The sequence below is a fragment of the Centruroides sculpturatus genome, unplaced genomic scaffold, assembly GCF_000671375.1.
Source record: "Centruroides sculpturatus isolate CEXI.00-Female unplaced genomic scaffold, Cexi_2.0 scaffold68, whole genome shotgun sequence".
Taxonomy (NCBI): Eukaryota; Metazoa; Arthropoda; class Arachnida; order Scorpiones; family Buthidae; genus Centruroides; species Centruroides sculpturatus.
Window position 1 is genome coordinate 167,034 of NW_019384331.1, and position 18,408 is coordinate 185,441.

The 18,408-nt window shown below is 27.8% G+C and overlaps 2 protein-coding genes and 1 long non-coding RNA gene across 10 annotated transcripts in view; all 3 read right to left on the minus strand.

The window, feature by feature from the left end:
- LOC111629896 (teneurin-m-like) overlaps window positions 1–18,408 on the minus strand; it is a 174,156-nt gene that overhangs the window by 21,552 nt on the left and 134,196 nt on the right. The gene's annotated exons all lie outside the window — the stretch shown is intronic.
- Window positions 1,198–6,979, minus strand: LOC111629944. The gene is made up of 3 exons (XR_002757426.1): window positions 6,841–6,979; window positions 5,062–5,166; window positions 1,198–1,412 (listed from the first exon to the last, which is right to left on the minus strand). It is a non-coding gene; the product is annotated as an uncharacterized LOC111629944 (long non-coding RNA).
- Window positions 7,287–14,893, minus strand: LOC111629935 (teneurin-3-like). The gene is made up of 8 exons (XM_023373897.1): window positions 14,678–14,893; window positions 14,372–14,557; window positions 14,050–14,161; window positions 12,919–13,328; window positions 12,722–12,835; window positions 12,367–12,653; window positions 10,133–10,244; window positions 7,287–8,458 (listed from the first exon to the last, which is right to left on the minus strand). The coding sequence occupies exons 1-8, from the start codon at window positions 14,679–14,681 to the stop codon at window positions 8,340–8,342; spliced, it is 1,344 nt and encodes a 447-aa protein (XP_023229665.1). The 5' UTR covers window positions 14,682–14,893; the 3' UTR covers window positions 7,287–8,339.

Consider the following 18,408-nt stretch of genomic DNA (forward strand, 5'->3'; position numbering starts at 1 on the left):
CAGTAACTTTCATATATTAACGTATTACTTAATGTTTTATTTCTAAATTTTCTGAAATTTAAAAATAAATGTTTTTCGTAAAATGGATTTAATTCATTCATTTTTTATTACTTAAAGATTTTATTTCTTTAGCTATAAACAATTAAAAAATCCAAAAGTAACAAAAAAAAAAACAAAGTCTATCATTAAAAAATATATATTTTTTATTTAAAAAATAANTCGTCGTAAAGTGCTTTATTGCTAGCGTGCGAGGCAGTAACTCAGCACCACAGACAAGTTGGACTGATGCGTGGTTAGCAATAATATTGCCTGGGAGAGTAGAACTTCTTCGTGTCTTCTCGAACGTCTGCGGTGGAAGCCTTTCTGCTTATTACCCATTCGCTCTTGTGAAAAAGATCTCGTCCTTTTATATTACAGGCCATAGCCCAACCACATTCAATCTACACAAACTTATAGAAATAAAACATTTAATTTAAAACAATGGATTTTACGGCAAGAAAAGCTGTTGACCTATTTCCTTTTCTTTTCAAATTTTTTACATTGACTTTGTTGTAATCATTTCAGATGCAAAAGGTTTCCACTAAAAGATTTCCAGTGTATTGTAGCACGGAAACAAATAAATAAAACTACACAGTTCCATTGAAACGTCTACAAAAATATATAAAATAAAAGAAAATTGTTATGCTTCGTGATATGGAAGATAATATATAAATAAAGAATATTGAAAGGCTTCTTCTGCTTTTTTTTATATTATATGGGCCTAAAAATATTTTGAATAATAACAATAATGTTGAATCTAGATGCACATATCCACAGAAATACATATATTTATATAATACATTAAAAATAGGAAAGTAGAAAATATAAAATAATAAATGCTTAATGATGATAAATTTTTTTAAATATACAGGTTAATAAATAATAATTACTGTCGTGTTACCTCGCATGTCAAGCATTTATTTTAAAGAAAATATTCTACTTCATTAATATTATAGTCGAAAATTATTATTAACATTAATATTATAAGAAAAATGAGTATGTATTAATTTAATCATTATAATTTTGACCACCGAAAATTTCACAAAATAATATATAATTTATATATAACAGTAGAACTTATTGTGTAATATTTCATAACTAAGGTAAAAACAACTTTATAGAACACATAACCATTTATTTCTACTATAATTCGGAAAAAAAGCAGTACAAATACTTACCCTCTTCGCAGTGCAATCCTCTGTAACCAGAATTACATTGGCAAGTACCATCCACACATCTTCCCTGACCGTTACAATCAGCAATTTCGCACTCATCAGCCTGGACACTACATTCTGCACCTTTCCAACCGGGTTCACATCTACATCTACCATGAACATACCTACCGTGACCACTACATAAAACCGGACAAACACCTAAAATAAACGATACAAATGGGTTCAATATTTACATTTGTTTAAAAAAGATAAATTTCAAAGGATGAACAATTTTTCATCTAGACAAATGAGTAATGGAACATTTAGAAGATTGGAATCGATTACGGTTTACAACAAATATATATTATATATACATTTATATATATATATATATATAAATGTAATGAAGTTAATATGGAATCAATAAATGACCTAATTTATTATAATAATTTCCATTACTCTTATTAACAAACGTAGTCACTCGAGTCTAATGACAATTTCCGATATGCGACTGATTTGAAGTTCCCTCGAGATAGCGCAACTCCCATATTCTCGATGGTTTATTTACTAGATGTCTAAACTATCTGATTGAAGCTGAAATAGCAATTAAAGCAGAATGCCTTCACCTAAACTGGTATCACTCCCATGGAAGCAGTTACCACTAATTACTCTGACGGTTTGTACTGCCTTTGAACCCGAATGGCCTACATAAAATTAGTGTAGATAAAAGGATAGTTTGTTTTACTAGAGAATTTAACACCGACGAAAAATCAATTGTTAAGAGTTGCCAACATATTTTGGATATTTTTACACGAATACTGATGCTGATTCCGTGTCTGCACCAGCTTCTTATTGGCTATAGCTATCAAATAATGTTTATTCACACCTCTATCCTTTGATCACATCTGCTTTGCACACGACTCTAGTGTTTAGAATGAGTCAACAAACATTGATGGGATAGTCTCAGATAGTCTTTACAGCATCAAGACAAACTCGGATAAATGAGATTCTCGTTTACAGAAACACTATTCAATCGAAAATCTCGATTTCGACTGTCGTTTCACTAAACATCGACTCATTGCACAGACATTACTCATTGAGATATAAATATATTAAAGAATTAACCAGGAATCTGCTTCATTTTTTATATTAAAAATTCCAGAGAAAATTAGATTTATTAAAGGATCACTCTTTGAACTCTTCGGCCACAACATATTAAATTATATATAATTACGGACAATTATTTAATTTATATACAATTATAATAAACTACATGCGAAATTATTACAAGTGTTTTTGATAAATTATATATTTTTAAATCGTGAGTTATATTTCGTACAATGTTATCACGTATTTTTCTTTCGATAATTCCTGGAAAATAAAATTGATACTCTAACAATAAATCATCCTTACAGGATTAGATAACAAGTGATGGGTCACAGAAATATGAGGAATGTACAATAAATTATATATATTTATGGTTTCTTAATTCAAATTAAAGAAAATATCTTTCTTTCATTTATTTCCTTTTTAAATAAATGAATTTCGGTAAACGGTTTTTTGCCTCCCGGTCTCAGTTTGTCATCTTTAAATTCAATACTTTTATAAACTATTTAAGTCTTTTTTTTTTCATTGTTCTCGAGTGGGTTGAAAGTATTTTTTCTCTTTAAATCTACAGACATGTAGACAGTAAAAATCAAATTGGAAATGTCATTTCACATAATACTGAAATGGCAAATTTAAAAACACTCGTTTTTCGAAGGGTTAGATTGATTTCGCAGAGAAACTGATCGAAATTTCCATCGTAATTTCCCGTTTAAATAACTTAAATTGGTAACGATCGTTGAATATTTTAATTATAATTAAATAGTATAAGTGAAAAAAATTATAAATTAGTCGTTTAAATTTTTATAATTTATAATTTTTTTCATGCTGTTTAAATTAGAAACGTAATGATAATGAAATATTTTAAAATTATAATTACGAAATGATTAATGATAAGTTTGTGATAGTAAACTAAATATAATTTAATAGGCTTTAAATATAATCGAGTTTTAAAAACTTGTAAATAGCTTAAAATATCCTGTAAATTTCATATTTCTTACAAAAATTTTTCTATATGTAATGTTTTTTAAAATAAATTTTACTTTAGTTAAATTAATAATGAAAAGAAAAATTCGTAAAACGAAGAAAATAAATGATTTCTCTTTATTTCAATCTCGAAGGACCAATTAATTATTGTTTGTCGTTTCATTTGTAAAATTCAAATTATATAATTCTTTGTTTGAATGAATAATTATTATTTAGCTTTTTAAAAAACTATAGACATAAGTATACCTGCTTTTTTATTTTTTATTTTAAAGAAACTACAATTTATGAATTTTTTTAGAAATTTTAGGAGAAGTTTCAAGAAAGAAATTATCTGTTATGACTTTTCCTCATTTCCTCCAAAAAATATGTAAATTTTACATATAAAAAGGAAAAAACCGACACGCAGCATTAAAATTAATGATAATATTTTTCAATTATAAAACTGAGGTGTCACATAAAAAATATTAAGGAAAAAATCAGAACTTTTATATAAATTTATTATCGAATTTATCAAAATTATCACTTTCCAAATTTAGCTAAAATATTAATAATATATATTACATCATTTCGATTTTTATAACCTACTTTCTATAGGACTAATTTTCTAAACTATAGATTACGACTCCTTATTATTGTATTAATAATTTAACATACTTTATGCATATTTTTATCAATTGTAATCTCTACTGAGATTTCAAAAGGTTGCTTGAGTGTGAAATTTTCGAATTTATTTCCTGTAAAATCTTTCCTGTATCGTTATTTAAGATATTATCCACAAGAAGATTATGTTAATAATGAAATTTTAAACGAGATAAAATATCTCCACTTTTATTTAGAGTAATTCTATATTACACAAAATTAATCATACATTCGAATACTTTAACTATTTAGAGTATAACGTAGCCATTTGCTATTTAGAATGGGTTAATCGACTTTTAGATAGCTTAAGCTAAAGTTTCTAGCGACTGATTCTCAGATGAGCTCGTTCATCAAATGCGATGAAAGATGACTATTTCAAAACTGAACATATGCAACATTTCACATGAATTCAAATTAATTTAACAGTTTCTAAGTCACTGTAAAATGATGATATATCTCCATCCTTTTAATTTTCATACTAATAATTTGCTTTAAAATCGTTTTTCTTCCTCTTTTCTCTACTGGATTTTTAAAACTTTATCGTTAACATTCATTAATTTGCATTATAATAATGACTATTATTAATGCTCATCTTTAATGTATAGATTCTTCTCATAAACATTAATAAAGGAATAATATAATTAGGAATAAAGGTATATTCGTAATTATATTATAGATACTATTAATGCGTTATGCTTGACAGATAATCATACGGGGACCTTCATAAACCATTTATTTATGGTGCATTCGAGCATATTCGTGTATATTTTAGATGTTTGATGAAGCGAGCACTTATCGAAGTAATGTTATTCATTTCACACTCGATGATTATAAATATATAACTTCATTTTCTGCAATTTCCGTTCAAACAAAACTTTTAAACAGGTTTGAAAATTTTATAACATCGCTATTATCGTCTTTTGGGATGGGAACAAATGTTATTAACGGGAATAAATTTCTTTTAAAATTATTATAAATAACTTTGTTTTAATTATAAAATTGTTAGGTAAAATTAAATTTTAAATGAAACTTGGAGTAATTAATTTTTTAAGTTTAGTTACGAAGCGAATATTGCGTGGCTACTTGATTAAGTTGGATGAATTGCACACGAATGAAATGAGATGTTACAAATACTTACTGTCTGCACAATCGGGACCAATGTAGCCTGGGAAACAATGACATTTTCCTAGGTGACAGTTACCGTGTTCATGACAATCATTGGGACACGTCGTTGGAATGTCACCTGCAAATCGAAAACAATAAAAACAATCTCGGATGAGATGTCTTATTATGTATTTACATATTATTATTATTATTAAAAGTGCATCGCTCGTAAAATTACAATTTTCGAAAGTACGTTATCAAGCCGCTGGAAACTGGAGTAATGAAGTTATGATTCGTTTCACATGAAAACATACCAATTTAAGTAGATTCGCATTTATGGTATTTCTAGATTGTAAAGAGAGTTTATTAGACGAATAATAGCCAAGTTTATTGCATTTATTTCATTTTTTCTTGCAGTTTTGCCGTAACGTTCGACCAAAGGATTTCGCTTTTATAGTTTAGATTAACTAACCATTTTTATCTTTTTAAGATTATGGATCCGAGCAAGGTTTATAGCTATATTTCTTTGTATAAAACTTATAAAAGTTCTCAGCTATTTTTTACATTAAAGTTTTAATATTTTTCAAAATAAATTTCGATTTAAAATAAATTTAAATGGCTGTTTAAGGTTTATTTAAACTTTTTGAGATTAAACTCGGACAAAATGTGGTTAGTTATTATAAAAAGCCAGAAGTAAATATAACTCATTTCGAGAAATAAATTTGTTTTGGAGTTAAAAATAAAAATTTATTTTTTAAAGTTACAACTAATTTAAATTCAGCAGATCGATATCACGTAACATCTAAAAGTATTATTTTAGTTACACAATAAGAGCTAGAGTAACAGTAAATTTTCTTATCGTGTTTAAATTTAGTAGAGATAGGAGCATTTCTCCTTCATTTATTTAAGACAATTGATACCCTCATGCTGTCCGAGATACCACATTTCTTGCTTAATTGAAAACTAACCAATTATCTCCAAAAGTTATTTTCTTCAACAAAAACATTAAAGAACACAAGTCAAACCAATAATCATTAATTAGTCTAAGATAACAATAAAAGAATTGATCGAAAAATATATATAAAATTCTTTTTGATATTTTTATCGATTTACTTGGCATTTTTCATTGAGATAGCGACTTTAATAAGTAGGAGACAAATGGATTGGTCTACTTATTAAAGAAGAGAGTTTAGTAAATTACAGTTAAGATGAAAAAAAACATTAATTTTCTCTTCTGGCGATTAATTAAAAATATTAACGAAGGAGGAAAAAAATAAAAAGTATAATCGTTTCTTCACACCAACTTTATTATGTTTGGAAACTTCTTTACTAACAAGAGAATAAAAAAGTTATATTTTTCTCGAGAGGTTTAACTCTAGATTACTTGTACTGATTATTAATTAATATGTTAGACTGCTGATAATTAATTTACACAATTTCTATGCCTTCATAATTAACCAGCCATAAAAGTAATTTGTTCTTTTATCTCCGTGATTGTTTTGACTTGTATTTATCTTGCTATGCTAAGAACATGTTGAATTAGTTCAGTAAATTGTCTCTTCCCGAAATAATTTATTCATTTGCCACTAAGTTTTCGAATGAGACTCTTAAGAGATTAAGTCTCCTATGATTCCCTATTGTTTATTTATTAATGCAATTAACGCCATATTCAAAGCTCGATTCGCCGTGTTTTTTTCATTAATCAAGGTTATTTTAAATTGCTAATTATAATTATTTTGAGAAATAAATTGAATAAAATCCTTTTAATTAAAATTGAAATTTTAATTCTATCAGCTAAATAGAAAATACTTACGAGCAGCTGTTGGGTGAAAATTTACAATAACGGCTTTACTATCGTCATTTATAATGGATATGTACCAAGTACCGGGGTCCAGATGATGTAAAAATTTAACTTCATCGTGTTGCTGAAAGGTTAATCAATTTTGTAAGTTCTTTTTTACTTTCTCTAATCAAAATTCTACAGAAAAATAATTTTCTTATCAAATTCTATTCTTAAACTCTAAAAAAGTATAATAAATGAATAGTTAAAATCCTAATTTACAATTCAAAATTCATTTACAGTATATAAAGGCTTATAAATATTAATTACATCATTTCGATTTTTATAACCTACTTTCTATAGGACTAATTTTCTAAACTATAGATTACGACTCCTTATTATTGTATTAATAATTTAACATACTTTATGCATATTTTTATCAATTGTAATCTCTACTGAGATTTCAAAAGGTTGCTTGAGTGTGAAATTTTCGAATTTATTTCCTGTAAAATCTTTCCTGTATCGTTATTTAAGATATTATCCACAAGAAGATTATGTTAATAATGAAATTTTAAACGAGATAAAATATCTCCACTTTTATTTAGAGTAATTCTATATTACACAAAATTAATCATACATTCGAATACTTTAACTATTTAGAGTATAACGTAGCCATTTGCTATTTAGAATGGGTTAATCGACTTTTAGATAGCTTAAGCTAAAGTTTCTAGCGACTGATTCTCAGATGAGCTCGTTCATCAAATGCGATGAAAGATGACTATTTCAAAACTGAACATATGCAACATTTCACATGAATTCAAATTAATTTAACAGTTTCTAAGTCACTGTAAAATGATGATATATCTCCATCCTTTTAATTTTCATACTAATAATTTGCTTTAAAATCGTTTTTCTTCCTCTTTTCTCTACTGGATTTTTAAAACTTTATCGTTAACATTCATTAATTTGCATTATAATAATGACTATTATTAATGCTCATCTTTAATGTATAGATTCTTCTCATAAACATTAATAAAGGAATAATATAATTAGGAATAAAGGTATATTCGTAATTATATTATAGATACTATTAATGCGTTATGCTTGACAGATAATCATACGGGGACCTTCATAAACCATTTATTTATGGTGCATTCGAGCATATTCGTGTATATTTTAGATGTTTGATGAAGCGAGCACTTATCGAAGTAATGTTATTCATTTCACACTCGATGATTATAAATATATAACTTCATTTTCTGCAATTTCCGTTCAAACAAAACTTTTAAACAGGTTTGAAAATTTTATAACATCGCTATTATCGTCTTTTGGGATGGGAACAAATGTTATTAACGGGAATAAATTTCTTTTAAAATTATTATAAATAACTTTGTTTTAATTATAAAATTGTTAGGTAAAATTAAATTTTAAATGAAACTTGGAGTAATTAATTTTTTAAGTTTAGTTACGAAGCGAATATTGCGTGGCTACTTGATTAAGTTGGATGAATTGCACACGAATGAAATGAGATGTTACAAATACTTACTGTCTGCACAATCGGGACCAATGTAGCCTGGGAAACAATGACATTTTCCTAGGTGACAGTTACCGTGTTCATGACAATCATTGGGACACGTCGTTGGAATGTCACCTGCAAATCGAAAACAATAAAAACAATCTCGGATGAGATGTCTTATTATGTATTTACATATTATTATTATTATTAAAAGTGCATCGCTCGTAAAATTACAATTTTCGAAAGTACGTTATCAAGCCGCTGGAAACTGGAGTAATGAAGTTATGATTCGTTTCACATGAAAACATACCAATTTAAGTAGATTCGCATTTATGGTATTTCTAGATTGTAAAGAGAGTTTATTAGACGAATAATAGCCAAGTTTATTGCATTTATTTCATTTTTTCTTGCAGTTTTGCCGTAACGTTCGACCAAAGGATTTCGCTTTTATAGTTTAGATTAACTAACCATTTTTATCTTTTTAAGATTATGGATCCGAGCAAGGTTTATAGCTATATTTCTTTGTATAAAACTTATAAAAGTTCTCAGCTATTTTTTACATTAAAGTTTTAATATTTTTCAAAATAAATTTCGATTTAAAATAAATTTAAATGGCTGTTTAAGGTTTATTTAAACTTTTTGAGATTAAACTCGGACAAAATGTGGTTAGTTATTATAAAAAGCCAGAAGTAAATATAACTCATTTCGAGAAATAAATTTGTTTTGGAGTTAAAAATAAAAATTTATTTTTTAAAGTTACAACTAATTTAAATTCAGCAGATCGATATCACGTAACATCTAAAAGTATTATTTTAGTTACACAATAAGAGCTAGAGTAACAGTAAATTTTCTTATCGTGTTTAAATTTAGTAGAGATAGGAGCATTTCTCCTTCATTTATTTAAGACAATTGATACCCTCATGCTGTCCGAGATACCACATTTCTTGCTTAATTGAAAACTAACCAATTATCTCCAAAAGTTATTTTCTTCAACAAAAACATTAAAGAACACAAGTCAAACCAATAATCATTAATTAGTCTAAGATAACAATAAAAGAATTGATCGAAAAATATATATAAAATTCTTTTTGATATTTTTATCGATTTACTTGGCATTTTTCATTGAGATAGCGACTTTAATAAGTAGGAGACAAATGGATTGGTCTACTTATTAAAGAAGAGAGTTTAGTAAATTACAGTTAAGATGAAAAAAAACATTAATTTTCTCTTCTGGCGATTAATTAAAAATATTAACGAAGGAGGAAAAAAATAAAAAGTATAATCGTTTCTTCACACCAACTTTATTATGTTTGGAAACTTCTTTACTAACAAGAGAATAAAAAAGTTATATTTTTCTCGAGAGGTTTAACTCTAGATTACTTGTACTGATTATTAATTAATATGTTAGACTGCTGATAATTAATTTACACAATTTCTATGCCTTCATAATTAACCAGCCATAAAAGTAATTTGTTCTTTTATCTCCGTGATTGTTTTGACTTGTATTTATCTTGCTATGCTAAGAACATGTTGAATTAGTTCAGTAAATTGTCTCTTCCCGAAATAATTTATTCATTTGCCACTAAGTTTTCGAATGAGACTCTTAAGAGATTAAGTCTCCTATGATTCCCTATTGTTTATTTATTAATGCAATTAACGCCATATTCAAAGCTCGATTCGCCGTGTTTTTTTCATTAATCAAGGTTATTTTAAATTGCTAATTATAATTATTTTGAGAAATAAATTGAATAAAATCCTTTTAATTAAAATTGAAATTTTAATTCTATCAGCTAAATAGAAAATACTTACGAGCAGCTGTTGGGTGAAAATTTACAATAACGGCTTTACTATCGTCATTTATAATGGATATGTACCAAGTACCGGGGTCCAGATGATGTAAAAATTTAACTTCATCGTGTTGCTGAAAGGTTAATCAATTTTGTAAGTTCTTTTTTACTTTCTCTAATCAAAATTCTACAGAAAAATAATTTTCTTATCAAATTCTATTCTTAAACTCTAAAAAAGTATAATAAATGAATAGTTAAAATCCTAATTTACAATTCAAAATTCATTTACAGTATATAAAGGCTTATAAATATTAATTTCTAATATGATATTTATACTTGTAAAAATAATCAAAATGAACGGAAAATTAAAACAGAGATAATTTTATTTAATTGGAGTTAATTGTGATATCAATGGGTAAATTGAATAATGCATATGATGCAACTATCGTATAATTTAATTATGCTTATGATACGTTAAATAAAAGGCAAATTAAATTTTCATATGTTGACCTATTTTATTAGTTTTCTGCAAATTGGATATGACTGAAGTCAGCATAACAAATACATTAGCTGTGAATTTAAAAGGATCATAATTCTTGATTATAGCAACAAAGTCCGCTTTACTTGTTCAATATATTTGCTACTATACGTCAGAAATGAGCGAAATTTTCAAAGATTCTGTCCATTGACTTTAATTCCTACACCTATCAGACTTCAACAGTTATATTTTCTAACAAATAGCTCTATCTATCAGGATGAAGTAGGAAATTTACTATTGCACTTATAGTTTAAATCAAAAACTGCAGCAACGTATCCGACGTCCGAAACACTTACACACTTTGTAATTGCCTCGATTTTCTTGGATTAACTTATTGATTTTATATTTTTAACTACCATATTCAGAGATCGGCAATTTATCATGCTTTTTTCTCAGTTAAACTGTGTTATTAGAGAATCCTTTTGCAGAAATTATTAAATTAATTCTTTCGATTCATACTCAATCTCAGCTGTCATGCGATATTAAAAATTACTGTTATAAAAGTGAAAGAGAAGTGTCAATGGAATCTCTCAACGAAAAAGAAGAAAAGAATTGCTAAAACCACAGATCTCCCGCCGAACTAATGTTACAACTTCAATTTCTGAAGAAAAAAAACTAACACATCTTTAAAAAAATCTCAAGTAGATATGAAAGAAGTTCAATAATAGATAATAAGTTGGACAAGGTAAAGATTTTTTAAGTTTTGGATGAGATAATTCTTTAGACCGACCGTCGTGGACCTATCAAGTAAGTCGAAATTAGATCAATAATTTAGAAAGAGTTTTGCCTGACTGCTTTTTATCACAACAATCAATACTGGAAGATTTTAACCAAGAATTCTTTGCCTGGCTTGTAGAATGAAGATCTTATGGAAGCTAGACACAAGAACAAGTTTTTTCTTCCATAACTTTTCTAACGACAAAGGAGCAAGATTATTTGATTCGACTTTTCCGATAGTGAAAAAAGAAGTCATAGAAAAGCACCTTTGTATTGACCCAATGGGTAATTTCACCAGATGTAAGGATGCCGAAGAAAATCTTGATTGTTCGTTTTCGCTCCTGTTAACTGTCCTAGCACACATTTATGGTTTCTGCAGGGAACATGTTTCTTAAATAAAAGTTAGCGGAAACAATTGAATTTAATGACTCAATCTTCTCTACTGAAATTAGACATTGCTTACTTTCTTTCGTCAATAGTTTGGTTGAAAAAAAAATCTAAAATGCCAAATAGCAATTTTAATTCGGATATTCGCTATATTAATTAAAACTAGTGATGAACAATTTCTTTTAAAAAGCTACTTCTTAAATTATTTATATAATTTTAATATTTCAAATTCAGTTGATCAAATCTTAAATTAATTTTAAGACGCATTTAATAAAAGTTCAATTTTCTTCTTATCTGAGTTAAATTTACTTATTAAAACTAAAATTTTTCTTATAAGTAATTAAACTCAAATGAAATATTTTGATGTAATTAATATTAGTTAAGTAATGTTTCTCCACATCTAAACATTTCAATATTTTTTAAAACATTTTTAAAACTCTCCCTTTTTTCTATTTTTCAAAATTTTTAATTAACGAAAAATTTGATAACGATTTAATTAATATTTCAATCGTAATTCATGTTTAAATGATGATAAATTGTTAATCATTTCAACGTCTGTGAAGGGATCATTTCTAATCATAAAATTATAACTAAAATATTTAGAAAATACTCACTATCGTGGCTCTTTTGTACAATCGGTGCTCATCGGCTATCACCTCCATAATATCATAAGCAGTAATTGAAGGTGGTTCGTTCTTCCTTGCTAAAAAAGCTAGTCGAGTACCGTGAGAAACCGAAAAGTTGAAACGAACAAAAGTAGATTCTAGTTGACTAAACCAAACATTCCACGATTCGTGTGCTGGCAGAGTTTTCGTTAGAACTGTGCCCAATATAATCTTTTTGTAAATAGCCGTGTCCGTTAACCCCACTAAACAAGCAGATTGGGCTGGAAGTCCTATTCCTGATTTTAAAATATATTTTATACATAAAGATATCCTTAAATAGTATAAAATAAATAAAATTTATAACCTTTAATGTTCGTTGGAAGCTCTGTAGGACCTGTAGTACTTCTAGTGTTTTCTCTATCTGAAACAACAATGCACGGTTTGTTGCTTTCTGGATAAACGCTAAGAGAACTCATAGCTGTAAGAGATAAGTGTACATTTTTATATTAATATAAAGTTATGAATTGCAGATTATGTAATTAATAAGAACTTAATTACAACCTGCAAAATAAGTCATTGTTGCCGTTAGAATGGTAGTTACAAATATAAGAACAATGGTAGACATCTTCCAAGAACATCTATGGCTACAAGACTTCTGGAAATGAAACCTCGATGAAGAGATGGCTGTAGATGAAAATGCCGAAGCTGGAGAGAAAGGTTGCCTGACTCTAGCAGGAGCCGTGGCTGGTTGGATAAGTTGAGGATTCACGCAGTTAGGAACAGGTACCATAGGGCCCGTTGTTGAACTAGGCGTGCTACAGAATACTGGTAAAGGATTGCTGTAAGTAGGCCCTCCCGTATTTGGACTACTTGTAGGAGGCGCACTAGGAGTGGCTGTGGTGGCTGTGCTGGTTGCCGAGGTCGCTCCCTCAGTTTTAGGAATTAAAACCTGTTGCGGTTGACTATATATCCTGCAAGAAAAGATATGGATGAAAATAACCTGCGAAGCTAATTTTGAAATTAAACATACTTTGGCAGAAAGGAATCAAGAATTCAAGTATAAATGACAATAATTCAAATGCAAAGATTAGCTAGCAACAATTAATAAATTGAAATAAAGGGTTTTGTAACTTTATGCAATAAGATTTTATATTAAGTCTTCATTCATATTATTTTGCTTAAAAATTTTTTCAAGAGTTTGCTTTCATAATATGAATATAGAACATGGTTGATTCCTGCCAATAAAATTATTTCTAGGAAATAAATTACAATGGACAAGAATTTAATTAAGAAAATAATAACGTAATTAAATAAAAACCAAAAATAATGTATTCTACATAAATGATAATTTGATTTTAATTTTACCGGTTTTGAAAATGCGACTTGTTATTATGATGAATTTGTAAAAATGTCAAATGGAGCGAGAATTCTGAATATGCAAATATGCCAAGAGGAATAAAGAAATAAAAGGAAACGGTCGAATACCAAATCAAGAGAGAACACGACCAATATATCCCGAACAACAGATTGACTTGGGACAACAAAACACAAAGCGCATTTTCGATGTCTGGTGTCATTCAACCCGCATGCCAATCTTTTATCCATTCTTTTTGTTCGCATCACTTCGTTCTCTAGCTCTTAATACCTTTCCGTCGTCCAAGACATAATTCCGAATTCGCCATCATCTCCTACCTTTCGTTATCCGTCTTATTTAATTTGTTGATATTCGTTCTTCCATCTTCACCGGTGCAAGATGGCGCCGTTGCATCAGGAACCGTCTGAGTTGGATTTAATGTGGAAATGTCTGCCAAAGAAATCCCAAAGTTAGGATTGAATCGATCGAGGCACAAATAATTTTTTCAAAGTGCATATATAATCCAATACGGAAAGTAATTTATTCAAAATGTCCTATGGGTGATCGATTCGATCGAGAATATAAGGTATTTAAAATTTATTCAAATCTCCCTAGAGATGAAGCACACTTGTGCATTCGATTATCCGCTTAAGCTCTTACCTTGTGATTCAAACGAAGATAATCCTCCTGACAGCATGTTAGGTAAATAAGGTGGTTCTGATTCGCATTCGCTTTCTAAATATCCCAATCTGGGCCTTCTTCCCAGTGCTTCGATATGGTAAACTGGAGGAGTGGTTCTAGAAGGGAGTGTACCGGGAGCGGGTTCGGGAGGACTATCACCAAACACTATAAATAAATATAATAAATGTTAAACTTCGACAAAAATAACCCAGAATCACTTTTATTCGACGCAGTTAAGTAATATACGAGTATATAATTTAATTTATTATTTCAGAAAAGGCCTACTCATTTTCAGAGAGATCTGAGAAATACCATATCCAATGACTACTGAGAGAGAATTTACTAATCGTGTTACACATTTATTTAAACAACTCAAATAACGAATAATTATTCCCCAAGGAAAAGAAAACACAACTCCATTTAGCAGCCATTTATCCTATTAAAACGAATGAAACAAAAATAAATTTCTAACTAATTATCATCGTACCATCACTTGGTGAAATGTTGATACTTTCCATTTTCTAAATCATGATATTTATTAAATTATCTTTCGTCTGGAAGAAAAATTTTCATTTCGAATTTTCATTGTCACAAAAAAACATAAAAATTAAATTCGAAAATTTAGTCAAGAAATAAAAAAATCTAAAATAATTTGCCTTAATTGATGCAATATTTTTATTAATATACGAACTTTTATTTCTTTTTTATTAATAAATTTCACTATTAAAAAATTGATATGAATTTTTTAAAGTTAAATAATTTATGTTTCCTTTGTGCTTATGTTCTTTTATTTAATATTCTACAAAACTTTCTCGAGCCAGAACTATTAGCAAAGCTTTCTACTCGGACGGAAGTTTAGCATTTCAGTTCATATTAAGTGAAACAACTTTTTTTTGTAGTCTTTTGGCCGGGACAATATCGACTATCGGTTACTTTTGTCAGATGGACATGACGGATTGCTCTCGAGTGGAAACGTCACTTTAATTGACACTAGAAGGCGTTGACTTTATCCTTGATTTTTTAAGAAAAATATATAACCGTTAATAGTTTATATATATATATATTTACAAACGCGCAGCTATTTAATCCACTAATTACTAAAAGTTAATGTCGAAAGCATTAACTTTTAGTGCTTAATATTCTCAAGAGAATATTTAAGATAAGTATTCAATATTTATCATCGAAATATTCTCTGTAATACTTTTTAAAAATCGAGTGTTATACTTTTGAGCCTGTTTACGTGTGTAGACTTCTGCTAATATCTAGATGAAAATGATAACAATAATTGTATTTCTTTATCTTGGTTTAATTTCCGAACATAAATCCAGCATCTTTTATCAGTTAATGTTCTCTACTTAACGCTTAAGTTACGTCAAATTTAATTTTGTTAAATAATAGTTTATCAAAAAAAGAAAAAAATCTTGTTTAAATGGTTATTTCGTTGCAATTTTTGATGCTATTTTAATTTATTCTTGTTTAGATTTAAATTCAATTTTAAAAGGTTAATGACATCTGTAAACGAAAGAAGAAAAAGAATTAAAAATGAATGATGTGGGATTTAGAACTGTAACAATTTAAAAATTTTAAATCTGCGATACGTTCACACATAAAAATATAGGAAGGGAATTAGTTGCACAAATTTCATCTTAACACCTGCCTAGCTTCTGACTGAGGAAAAATATATTATCTTTTATCTGCGAAAAGAGGAAAAAAAATCGGGTAGGGTTGAGATGGGAAGAGAAAGATGTAGCAGAATAGAGCATCTGAACATTCCCAGACCGTTAGTTTGGTTGCAGGTGCTTCTTCTCAGCCTACTTCGTCAGTTGTGTTTTTATTCTATTGATCCACCTAAGGGGATTCACAGTCTTTCTCCATAAGCATATATCTGACTATTGATCATAACATAATTATTCCACTCTCTTGGTCTCCTTGATCTGCGCTGCTTTCAATGACTATATTAAGATCTGTGTGAAATCTCTTACTAAAAATTTATTGATTCTACGCCTCATTCACCTACATCAATGATTAACATTACCATCTTTTTCGAGTTTAAAAATCTATAATTCAATATACATCATTAATTATTATTAACAGGGAAAGCAGTAAGTTAAGCAATTAATCCTCTTAATGTATTTAATTGTTATTAATTATTTTTATGATGCCAAACAAGGAAAGAAGACTCTAACATTACTTACGACAAGAAAATGACACAAACAAGAATTTTTTCCTTCTGTCTTTGAACATAAAAATATTTCCAGAAAAATGAATTTTTTTTACTTTTTTTCAATTTTATTTTAGAAAGCGTGTACACTTTATTACCAAAATTCTTTATCGCAATGTTCTATTAAGATAATTAAAATGTCACAAAAATGTTAACATCTAGAATTCTTTTTGTTTCAGCTAAAAAAATTTTATAATGTTGAATAAATATGAAAAATACGAATATAACTTTTAGAATTTTGCAGTCAAATTTACTAAATACATGCGATATATATACATATTTTTTTATTGTGTTAATATATGCATTTATATATATATATAAATGCATATATTAACATAATAAAAAATATTTAAATATCTAATTTGTTTTGCGTTATTATGAAGAGCCAAGAGAATTGGCACAAAACTTTAAGTTAGAAAATAAAATAAAACCAGACGAAATTTTTTATAATATTAAAATAAAAACAAAATTATAAAAAAAATTATTAAGAACAAACTACATAGAATACTTAAATTTTTAAAATAATTTATACGAAACATGCTTTGCATGAATATATGAATCTATAAAAATTTCATCACTGAAGGGAGAGAGAGATTCGCATAATCATAATCTTTAGTAAAAAAAAAAAAAAAAGAAGGTAGGAAGCAAAGTTGCTGCTTTCCACTGTAACTGATATTGCTATCCTTTGATATTTATAAAAATGCGAAAGGACTGTTAAAATTTGTGTAAAGATTGCAGAATAAGAAACGAATAAGATGAAATCAATTCATCAATGAAAGAACTTTTATGGAATTTTAAAATATTTCAGTAACTCCTGAACAAAATTTAATATATAATTTCAATTGAGAGGAAACCTTATTAGCGGTTATTCTTATCCAGATCAGGCATTTTATTCAGAAGAAATTTCATCCGTTTCCCGTCTTTTATGCGATTATATCACATATTTTATCATGTCTTATTCTTCCGAACGATATAATAATTGATAGCATTGAGATTAAAATTCGAGTAAAAACATTTCCGACATTATTTTTAAAACATAAAATAATGAAAATTTTATAAACTTTTACATTTAATACTAGGATATATTCAGATGAAGGTATCATTTTTCAGGAGAATGGAGTTTACAGTATTTGGAAATCAATCTTGTATAAGAAGTCTAGCAAAATGCCCAATCGATTTGGATAGCGATCCAACACCATCTACAGTAAAAGTAACAAGAAAATAAAATGAAATTCGAATTTTAACAGAGAATTAAGTATTTTTAATGGGAATTGATATAATACGGTTTGGTTGTTTCATTTATTTTAAATAAGTGCTATTGTAAATATTACAGGTGTAGATGCAAGAAGTCTGTATAATTTTCACACTTTTTAATGTTTAAAGTCTATATATANTAAAAGTTTAATTTTTTTTATAAAAGCACTCTCAGTTAAAAGAATGGATATTAATTTAATTGACAGTTAGATAATGAAATTGGATTGAGATTCAGGTTTAAGTAATTTTACTAATCAATTTTATGTATTATTTACAAATTTTCTGTAATAAAAAGTTTTGATTATTAAGATGATTATATGTAATTCATTTCTGTAGAGTTATAATTAACTGAATACTTTTTCTCATTGATTTTTTCACTAATCAAACATTTTAGTTGATTAAGAAACAATTTTATAAAAGGAAAAAAAATGTCACTTTATTTTGCCAGGCATTTAACAATCAACTAAAGACTTGCCATCGATTTCCTTCATAGAATGAAGCTGTAAAAGGGTTAATAATAATCTGTAATGTCTAAAGTGCA

Excerpts from the sequence above, each read along its gene's own strand:
- LOC111629935 (XM_023373897.1), bottom strand. Across the intron at positions 13,329-14,049 it reads AATAAGACGGATAACGAAAG|GATATATAGTCAACCGCAAC; the intron begins GTAGGAGATGAT and ends CTTTTCTTGCAG. Across the intron at positions 8,459-10,132 it reads TTTTCACCCAACAGCTGCTC|GTGACATTCCAACGACGTGT; the intron begins GTAAGTATTTTC and ends TTCGATTTGCAG.